The 11,684-nt window shown below is 32.9% G+C and overlaps 1 protein-coding gene across 1 annotated transcript in view; it reads right to left on the bottom strand.

Moving 5' to 3' along the window:
* The window catches only part of LOC106470870 (E3 ubiquitin-protein ligase HECW2-like), an 83,944-nt gene that overhangs the window by 9,576 nt on the left and 62,684 nt on the right, over positions 1-11,684 (bottom strand). The window contains exons 17-20 of the mRNA XM_013931447.2: positions 9,647-9,771; positions 8,177-8,297; positions 6,513-6,626; positions 4,061-4,312 (exon numbers count right to left, since the gene is read on the bottom strand). Coding sequence (XP_013786901.1) covers positions 4,061-4,312; positions 6,513-6,626; positions 8,177-8,297; positions 9,647-9,771 — 612 coding nt within the window. The remainder of the gene's footprint in view (positions 1-4,060; positions 4,313-6,512; positions 6,627-8,176; positions 8,298-9,646; positions 9,772-11,684) is intronic.

Raw genomic sequence — 11,684 nt, 5'->3', positions numbered from 1 at the left:
AAGGATAACAGGGGGGGGGGGGGAGGTAGAAAATATTAACATATAATTCGGTAAATTAATTACAATTTACTCTTGCCCACTGTTGTTTCGGCCAACGGTCATTCGTTAGGTCGAGACGTGTTGATCTTGATAACTTGGTGACCTGTATGAGTAGAATAGTTGACCCTCCCCAAAAGCAATTTTATTTCTCGTTTTCGAGAAGCGGCTTGGCATTTCCTGGTAATTAGGGCACGCGAATTACATATAATCTGCGGGTCACGGAATCGAATCCCGTTACCGACCACATTCGTCCTTTCGGCATTAATTAACGGTCAATCCCACTATTCTTTGGTAAAAAGGGGTCCAGGAATAGGCGGTGGTGGTGTTCTCCCACTAGTCTATCGAGCAGCTTTGCACAAAAAAAGTCAACAAACAAATAAACAATTATTTAAAATTTGTATTCATTTAAACACCAGGTGGCATAGTTATATTTAAACTATTACGTGTTATGACCATAATTTCATTTTATTTTTCTAACTAAAAATGTTTAGGCATTTTTTTATATTGATATTAATTCTTATTAATTTTAAATACTTACAATTTGCATTCATTTAAACTATCTCAACACCAGATGGCATAGTTACTTTTGTTTAAATTATACGTTTAGTGCCTGAGGAAGTTTTAGGTTTAGAAGTCGAAACGTCGCAATGAAAAAACAAATTTATGTAGTGAATGGCCAACTTCTTTGTTTGTTATTTAATTTTCATGCTAGACAATATTTTATATATTCATAACTCTCGTCAGTTTTAGAACTTCTTATCAAACCTCAGGAATAGTAAAATAGATATAATTTGTTTTATTTAGACACTTTAGTGCGGATTAGTATTTATGTGGCTCAGCGGCAAATCTGTAGGCCTATAACGCTAAAAACCTGGTTTGCATACCCATGGTGGGCACATTAGGTAGTTTTTGCGCTTAACAAAAAACGAACAAACTAGCATTTCCTCGTAATATATTATCGCCATCTGATTGGCTGACAGCAATGACAGATTACCATATTATACGTTTGCATGGTGTTTTTTTGATTGACCGAGAGTAATAAGAAAATATTATTTTGTAAGTTTGTGTTCTGTTTCGTGATTGGCTGACAGCAATAATTTTGTGTTAAGTCTTGTGATTGGGCTACAATTATTCTACCAGTTTTTCTATATTGCCCCAATAAACAGAATGTTTTACCAGAATCTTATTTGGCGCTGTTTCGAACTGGGAGGGGGGGGGTCTTTGTTTTAGTTTTTTTTTATATCTTTCGCATGTTAATTTCTCGTACGTGGTTTGCGAACCCATTCTCCGAGTTTTAAGGCTATTAGCCTTCTTAAAATCCTTTGTGTGTGTGTGCGAGTGCCTCCTTGCACTATTCCGAATTTGGTTGGGTTTGTTATGAATTTCGCGCAAAGTTACACGAGCGCTATCTGCGCTAGCCGTCCCTAATTTAGCAGTGTAAGACTAGAGGGAAGGCAGCTAGTCATCACCACCCACCGCCAACACTTGGGCTACTCTTTTACCAACGAATAGTGGGATTAACCGTCACATTATAACGCTCCCACAGCTAAAAGGGGCAAAATCTGTGGGTCGCGGGTTCGAATCACCGTCACACCAAACATGCACAAGTCAAGCGCCCTAACCACCTGGCCATGCCCATAACTGGTTCTTTTATTCTTATCAAGAAGTAAATATGTTTAATTTCAGATTCTGTTATCATTTGTTATGACATTGGCCATGCAATCAGCTGTTGTTTGTAAACACAAACAAGCTTATAGCTAACTTTATGTGACCCTGTTGGCTGCTATGACTCTGATATTTTAATTTTAATTGGCCTAGACTAGTGATGTTATATACACAGTAATACATTTTTAAACTATATTTTGTATAGAGCCAAATATTTGTTACTGAGAAACTTTTCCAATGTTTACAAGTTTAAATTACAAAACTGGATATTGATTATTAGTAAATTCAGGCTAGCTAGAAATATTTTAGCAAATATGATCATAACTTAAGTTGCATTTAATGAACTACTTTCTGTATGACACAAATCTGCAAGGGCTGCCTTATTGATCAGAGGTCTCCATAGTTCAGTGGCAAGTTGTGAACATGTTTAGTTCAGCCAGCAAAATCATTTTGTTGATAGAAAAACAGTACAATTTATTCAATACAAATTAACTTTTATTGTTCAGTTTTGTAAACAAAGAATCAAGTTATGACATCAGCCCACTAACAGCACCCGTGAACTGTTTGGCAAGGGCCGTTTACAGCACCTTGTACATTTTTCAAATGTGAATGATTGATATTATCATAAAAAGCATTGCTTTAGAGGGTCCAATTGAGCATTTGTATCTACCTAAATATAAATGCACATGTATAGTACACATTCACTACATTTTTCATCCTTTGCATTTGCAACTAGAAAACAAAATAATGGAGGTTATACAGACAAAATACATGCATATATAAGAGGATAAAGTTTTTATTACCAACAAATAACAGTAAATAAATAGATGATGAAAGAAATCAGCCATTTCTCAAACAAATTGGGCAGAGCATGGTCTGGTGATTAGCGTGCCAAGCTGTAGATCAGAAGATCCAAAGTTCATGCTGCAATGCTACTGAACATGTTCTGCACTTTTAGCTGTGAATGTTTTATAAGTCACAATCAACTCCACTATTCAGTTCAAAGGTGGACAAAGTCCTTGTGACTGGCTACTTCATCTCTGGTCAGTAGTTAAAAATTAGAGATGGCTATACTAGCTGTTGAGCCCAAGCATTGCATAAGGTGCTATTCAGGTTGAAAATAACACCTCAAGCAAGTCTCTTAAAATGTACTACTTAACCATTATACAAGAAAGAACTCCAGTAGCACTATTTATTATATTTTTTTCCTAGCTGACAAGAAAAATCTTAAACAAAAAACTTTACTTCTTAATAAAATATTGTATGTTATGGAAATAAAAGAATAACTTACAATGAATGAAGTACTTAATTTAATACTCTTACATTTCCAATTGAGCAGTCACAGAAAATACTATATTTTACTCATGATAAAACTATCAAGAAGACTTAAAATAATTTTCTTTGGTAAATAAAAGACAATCATTTCACATAGGTTAGATAATACATTCACCTACAAAGAAAAGCAAGAACAATGCTTTAAGTGCTCTGAATTCATGAAAAAGTTGTTTAACAAAATACTGAGAAGGTAACTGTTATCATAAATTGAGTAATTGATAATTTTTTATTGGTGAAATATCCACATAAGTCATACTAAACTCCATTGTACACTTTGTACGACATAATTTCATACAGAAAACAATTTAAAAAAATGTTTTTAAAGTTTGGCTGCTTATTTTTTATTTGCTTGTAAATTATGTGTTAAACAGATTAGTTTGAATCACCCAAGTATCAAACTTCTTAAGTCATCATTACTAACTGAATAATGATCATCCCACCACATGCAGTGTTAAACAGATTAGTTTGAATCACACAAGTATCAAACTTCTTAAGTCATCATTACTAACTGGTTAATGATCATCCCACCACATGCAGTGTTAAACAGATTAGTTTGAATCACACAAGTATCAAACTTCTTAAGTCATCATTACTAACTGGTTAATGATCATCCCACCACATAGTGTTAAACAGATTAGTTTGAATCACACAAGTATCAAACTTCTTAAGTCATCATCACTAACTGGTTAATTACCATCCCACCCCATGCACTAGACATACAACTGAAAATAACAAAAAGGCAAAGGTACCTAAATTATGATACATTGCACTGTGATTATCACAGGTTTTAATTTCCTTGTGTATTGATTTATGATATAATGTGCTTCTAGTGAAACAAAATTGGCTTCATTGGTTTACAAGCCAATTATTAGTTAAGATCTATATAGCTTAATTTTGATCAGAAGTTAATGATAATGAGTTTGACATCTAGAGATTTGTTACAACTGAAACTAGATTTTTATTTACCTCAATAACAGATGTATATAAAACTGAAATAACAGATTTTATAACATATACTTACAAACGAAGTAGAGCTTTATAAAAGGGCCGAGTAAAAAAGGCATCCAAAAGGTACTGATGCACTAAAGTGAGGCCCAGAACTCGTCCACTGAACCGGAACCACTCATGTTGGTTGTCCACAAAGGCAGACATAGGGCTCACCTGTACTGTGTAGGTATCATTTGCAGAATATTCAAACAAACCATAGTAAGGGTTGAAGAGTTCTCTGGAGAGTAGGAAGAAAAACTCTCTTGATGGACCTCCATAGTCCAACCTAAAAAATGGACAACAGTAAGTGTGATATTAATACAATACTTAACACAAACCAAATTTAATACTGTGTACTTATTACACACACAGAAATAAGATTACAAACAAGCTGTAATAATTTTCTTTTTCATGGACATCTACAGTCCTTGTTTGACTTGGGATGATTTTTGGGCTTTATTCCAAGTCCTTCATCAATATCAGAGGTGTAGGAAGGATTTGCAAAGTGAGGGTGCTTGGCTAGAAATGCAGATTTTACAATTTACAATGAGAGATTGAAAGCATAAGAAGCTTCTAAAAGCAGTTCCAAAGATGGCAAAGGGAGCTCAATCTGAGGGAGGGGTATATAATATAATAATTTACAGTTACTATACAAGTCCAATATGTAAACGTGTTGGTGTTATAGCACCTCCGGTTGCGACACCTCTGAGTGCAGTGCATGAAAGATTGTCTTTGAATCTAACAATTGCAGGAGAATCCCAAGAAATACAATATAAACATTATAAATACACTACCTAAGACTCTCCCCCCCCCCCTTTAAGAAATTCTTATTTTTTTGTTAGTTACTGAAATATTAGAATATGGATAATAACAACTAGTGTTTAATGAAATACTGGATGATAATGTTGACCTCTTTGTGTTCTGTATAAATACAAATGTGGGTAATATGAATAAATGTTGATTGAAAATACTACATGATGCTGTTGATCTTTTAGTGCTGTATGTGTGTTAATACAAGGATGTGAGGGATAACAGAATATTTACTGATTAGTGCACATCACTGTTAATCTTTTAGTGGTGTATGTGTGTGTTAATACAAGGATGTGAGGGATAACAGAATATTTACTGAAGCATGCGCATCACTGTTGATCTTTTAGTGCTGTATGTGTGTTAATACAAGAATGTGAGGGATAACAGAATATTTACTGATGCGTGCACATCACTGTTAATCTTTTAGTGGTGTATGTGTGTGTTAATACAAGGATGTGAGGGATAACAGAATATTTACTGAAGCATGCACATCACTGTTGATCTTTTAGTGGTGTATGTGTGTGTTAATACAAGGATGTGAGGGATAACAGAATATATACTGAAGCTTGCACATTACTGTTGATCTTTTAGTAGTGTATGTGTGTTAATACAAGGATGTGAGGGATAACAAAATATTTACTGAAGCATGCACATCACTGTTGATCTTTTAGTAGTGTATGTGTGTGTGTTAATATAAGGATGTGAGGGATAACAGATTGTTTATTGAAGCATGCACATTACTCTTGATCTTTCGGTTGTATGTGTGTTAATACAAGCATGTGAAGGATAACAGAATGTTTACTGAAACATGTATATTTCTGTTGATCTTTTAATGGTAATTCAAACAGGTATTTAATAACAGAACACTTGATTAGCAAAAGCTTCGCAAATCAAGATATTACTGAAAGCATACTATGGGTGGTGAGAAAAAAAGTTGTTGTTTTTTTCTTTGCCTATTTGTTAAAAGGAACATTGGATTATTTCTGGCACTTTATTCTTTGTCTTAAGCTAGTATGTAGCATTAAGAAGGCCAAACAGTAAGTTAAGGCATGGTAAACTTGTCAGTCAAAAACACAACATCTCAGATATATCACATTCAGACACTGCTAAACTTTGGGTACAAATCTTAGGAGAAACATTTTCTTTACAAGCTTATCTACAAGTCCAAATTAGAGAATTAGTCATGTTGACATATTGGTATCTTTAAAGATAATAGATATTGCTTCCTTTTACATTACTGGAAGTATAAAATTTTATATACATTGTATAATGTTATAAACAAAACAGTGATGCTCTATAGTTTTTGTTTTTCATACATGTTTTGTAAAATATACCTTTGTTTATTTTCTTCTAAATCATGCAAGCTGCCAAAACAATACATTAGAATCACATGGCAATGAAGGGTTAAAATGGCATAAACCAGTGATATTGAAATCAAAATTCCAAAGTTATACATGAAAAATAAATATGTTAAACTTCACTCTCGAAGTGGCAAAATGTAATGAACTGAAGAAAAAAAAATCTACTGGTCTTTTTTTTAACTCTATTTAAAGAATAATATGATACACTCAATCTTGTGTCTTTATCAATTAATTAATACAGATATTAAGATACAAAGAAAGCTTTCAATAAAATAACTTCATCAATATTTCACGTTCATTTATGAAGCCACTTACCCTTCCTCTCCAGAAAAACTGATGTAAAGTCGTGACTTCTGTAAGTCCTTTTTTGAAGTGGCAATGATTTTTGTGAAGGCATCTTCTAGTAAATGATCTCGTCTTATGTTAAGCCTATACCAGTAATGATACAATTAAATATAATTTGTTTTCATGAAAAAATAATGCTTCAACAAAAACAGTAACCATTCAACTTGAATTCTATGTCACTTAACACAATATATACAGTGCTACAATTGTTGTTTTAAAAATGACACAGAACCATATTAAGCAAAGTGGCATATTCTTTCAAACTGCAATTTATTTTAAATTTACTATTTTGTCCCAAATTCACTTATATTTGTAAACTTATTACTGTGTTAAAAGACCATATCAAAATACCTTGCTATAAGATTAACACAACAGTTGCACACAAAACATAGGTATCATCGTTTCATTATGTAATAATTGCATTTTGAATATCAATTGAAAAATTTCTCTTTGAAGAACGTTTGAATGTTGATTATTCCCACCACAAATGATTTCGATGTTGTTTATATCAATTATGTGAAATTGAATAATGTAAAAACACTAATGATGATTTTTTTCACCAGTTTTCTCTATAAAAATGACAAAGCATAATTATATTTTAACAAAAAAACAATTTATTTTTAGTTGTATTAAAAAAACCAGTAAGAAGCAGTACTATTTTTTCCTATTAAATGCAGCAAAGAGCATCTAGTAGTAGGAAAAATCAAACAACTGAAAACTATAAATCAATGGTTTAGAAAATACCAAAAATAATAAAAAATAATATTATTTTGACATTTTCTTAACCATTCTCATCTGTAGTTTCTTAGTTAATTAAATATAAAATAATAGTAGGGTACATTTGGGTTTCACCTACATAAGCCTTTTTTTGTTTATGTACATTCATGAAACTATACTTACAATTTTAAAATATACAATATACACATATCTCTAAATATAAACAAAACAATAAATAAAAAAACCTACAGACTGTTAACCCTTGGAGTGCATAATTAAAATTCAGGTGGGTTATTGAAAACTTTCAATTATCCCCTAAAAATGAAATGTAGAATTTGACCATTTTTTAATACTTTTTCAATATCAAAGTCCACTAGTTGTGCTTTTGCTCGTTGATGTGCGCATGTGCAGGAAATTCAAGGATGTGTGAGTATCTCGAATGTTGCACAACGAGGAAAAGTTATTGTGACACTGTGGAGTAAATCCACTAGTCGCAACAAACAGCTGTAAATGTCAAGTCGGATAAATACAATTATAGCATCCAAAGCATTAAATAATGTAAGAAATACACAGATCTGTAATTAAACATAGTTAAATACTTCTACTAATGAAAAAGGTTATCCTTCATGGCCAGAAAAATCGACTGGAGATACAATGTGACAGTGGGAGTTGTTAAAACAATCATCTTATTAGAAGCTGGTAGTGGGTCAACCCTTTTAACACAGTTGTAAGAACACTTCCCTCACACGCAAGAGATCCCAGGATGAATTATGATCTGGATGATGGAATCCATTAAGAGGTTTACTATGGAAGAGGTATTTCAATGATGATGAAAAAGATGATCATGCATAATGATCATAAATAGCATTAAATTTATATCATATAAAAACGTTTTGCAGTAAAATAAATACACTTACTTCAATTTACTAGGACCTTGACCAAAACCTTTGGACTCTAGCTTACGATAAAAATTTCTGAGCTTTGCTTCAAAGTCTCTCCTGTATGGAGCTGGAGCTCTAACATTGGCTCTCTGTAAACCTATATCAAGAACATTACACGGTCAATTATCAACACGTCCTTAAAAAAAGAACAAATTCGATCAGTACATTACTGCAAAATTAAGCTTATATTTGTACATAATGAGTTCACATCCCATTTTACTTTTTCTTTAATAAATTGAAATTTTGAAATTGATGTTTTTAGTTAAGGAGATTACAGAATAAAAGTTACAATTGCTATGATCAAATTTGTCATGTTTGGTGTTCATATCAGATTCATTATGAGCTTCTCTGGTTCTTCATGTCAAATAGTGCACATATCTCTAGATAATTAAAAAAAAAAGCTTCCCTCTGGACATAATATTTGAATATAGTTTCTGCCAGAAAAATGGCAACAAAGAAAAACCTTTTCTCAGTATAAAAAATTTTAACCCACAGAGATTTTGCATGAAATACACAAGCTATATCTATGGAAACTGACAAAATAGAGCATGAAAATGTATAGTTAATGAATTATTAGTGTATGTCACAACTATAAATAAAGATTAATGTAGAAAAAACTTAAATAGGTTACTTCATACCTTTTGGTGAACACCTTTAGTGTAAATAACTATATAGATATTGCACCAAACATGAGATTTTGCATTAACTTGGCAAGATCAACAGGTTGTAACAAATGCCATACATAATGCAGTATGCTTAAAATATTTATTTAACCTTTAGTAGTGTGTGTGTGTGTGTGTATAACTTGCTTCAACAGAATGTTTTCTTAAACTGGAGATACATAAATGACTTAGCCATTTATAATCCATTTCTTTGTAACACTTCTATACCTGAATATTAAAGATACAAGAGTTACACCAAAAATAATAAGTTACTACCAGGATGTGCTAGAAACAAACTTCTCACTATATAGTATTAATAATATCTACCTGCAGGTTTATCAAACAAAATCATTTCCAATTTTTTACCCAAATGTATTTATAACCCATCTAACTGTAAGTAAGTACCACATTATTTCATTGCTTTACTTTATTACCTTTACACACACTCAGTGTTGCATAGAAGCTCACGATCACCCCCACAGTATTCCTGTGAGAGTATATAAAGATAACAGAGTAAAGGTTTAGTTAGAAGCTGTGTATTCACCTAATCTGACAGTGGAATCTACTCTATAAACAGAGCTACAATGTTATTCTACAACCCCAGGAGATACCTATCTAAGAAAACTTATACAAATATTTTAAAGTTTATACTCTGTAAGCCTATTTAACTTGGCTGTCTTGCAGTCAAGGAAGGGAATGAGTTGTTTAAAGTGCATGTCTGAGGTAAAAGACTCACTTAAACAAGTCTTAGTCTTTTGAGAATACAACAATTTAGGCCTACTACCTGGTGATGCTTGTGGTGAAGACTGTGGAGATTCATGAGGTGACCGGTGAGTTCCACTAGTACTTGCTGATGCATTATCACTACCTTGTGCTGGCACATAGGACATTATCTCTTGTTCAAACAAACTGCAGTTGGAAAAAGTGTTAATCTTTTGATATTATTATAATGAAAAAATTACCCACAGATTAAAAAACTACTTTTTTATAGCCACATGACTGAAGTCACTTTTACAAACAAATGTTGATTTAAAAAAAATCAAAAGTAATGAAAAACAATCATTACAAGTAAAAATACCTGTGTAATTGCAACACAAAGTTCTAACAATTTGAATTATTACCCTAATCATGACAATATATATTTATTAGTAGTAATAATAAGTATGCAGAAACTTAATGTCATCATGTGTAACTTGGCAAAAGTTATCAGCAACAATAGAACAATGAAGTGAAAATATTTTAAAGTGTAATCCAAAAAGTGCAAAGACAAGCCTTTTTTTTCCAGCATGCCTTGTTTTTGCACATTTTTGGATTACATTTTCAGTTATATATATAAATTTATGCACAAACTGAATAAAGCACAGAAAAATAAATCAAACTGTCATAAAATACATTCTTTAGTATAACCTTCATAAAACCTTTCCTGTTCTTCCCCAACTCATCTCAACGTTGCTGTTGAACAAATGCTAGAATACTTAGTCAGAAAATCTCTTCCTCTTTAACTGTTACCATTGGAAATTAGACTTAAGGTGTAATACTACCTTAAAATTTAAGTAAATGTAGTTGCAGCATCAAAACGGGTTACTAATTTAACAACTTCTAACTTAAAAATTGAGTAGGCCTTGCAAACTATTCAATCTCATTTAAATAGTGTGAAAGTTCGTATTGTAGTTACATGTAAGTAAAAAAAAAATGATAGAGCTGAATTTAAAAAGTAAACCTATGGACATAATTTATATGAGCATAAAATTAGAATCAATTAACATCATTATGATACAGAGAGGGGAAAATCATGTAATGTCTAAAATGTAAAATAAATCTTCAGCAAACTGACCCTGAAGTTAGAATTACAACTGTTCTTATTCATATTCAGGAGTTATTAATCTAGATATTGTTATTCACATTAGAAAGCTTTTACAAATTCTTTATAGTACAATTTTTATATCACAACCACAAAATTTATAATTTTCCTATACTGAAAATGTATTTGACAGGTACTTCCCTCTTCTCACAAAATTAGCTTTTCCCATTTTGTGCTGCCCTCTATATATGTGTGAAAGTTGTTTTTTATAGCGCATGCCATAAGCCTTCCACACACCCATATTGGAATCAAAGATTCCAACATGTCTTTCATGCAAATCATCATGCATCATCTATCCACCAATAGGAGAGCACTACTATCACATGATGCATGTGACCTCTATGCGCCACTACCGAACCATAAGACGTAAGCACTGGAAGATTGTGGGGAGGAGGGTGGGAAGTGTGAGAAGAAGGAAATACCTATCAGAAATACATTTTCAGTATAGGAAAATTATAACTTCCGATACAGTACTTCCCTCTTCTCACAAGATATTAGCTAGAAACCCACATTGAAAAGGAGGAGGGAGCCAAGGGAAGAACAGACATACGCCCCAAAAACGTCCGAAGGATACTTCTGTAGATGAAGGAAACAGATCAGATAACCAGAGGAGGGGCACCGCACCACTTCTGAACCAGGTATCTCCTCGCCATGAACAGCTAGGAAAAAGAAGGGAGTACATCCAAGTGGGAGAGGATGAGTCAGGAAAATGATCCTAACCAGATAAATATAGAAACTGAATTCCACAGAAGTAAAGTGAGTAATGAAGGATGTGTCCCCTGGTGTAGAATGGCTAGGGCGAGGTGGTTCATACTTGGAAAGTCAACTACATCCAAAACCTCCTTCACTGGGTACTGACGGCCATGTGAGGGTAAGATGACGACCCTACCAGCTTCACATCAAACCACAAAATCGTGGATGTGAGGAAAACACTGACTCCAGGGCATGACACAGGATTAAC

The sequence above is a fragment of the Limulus polyphemus genome, unplaced genomic scaffold (assembly GCF_000517525.1).
Source record: "Limulus polyphemus unplaced genomic scaffold, Limulus_polyphemus-2.1.2 Scaffold4260, whole genome shotgun sequence".
Lineage (NCBI taxonomy): Eukaryota > Metazoa > Arthropoda > Merostomata > Xiphosura > Limulidae > Limulus > Limulus polyphemus.
Note: the sequence above shows the minus strand (reverse complement) of the source record. Positions and strands in the feature narration are given on the sequence as shown.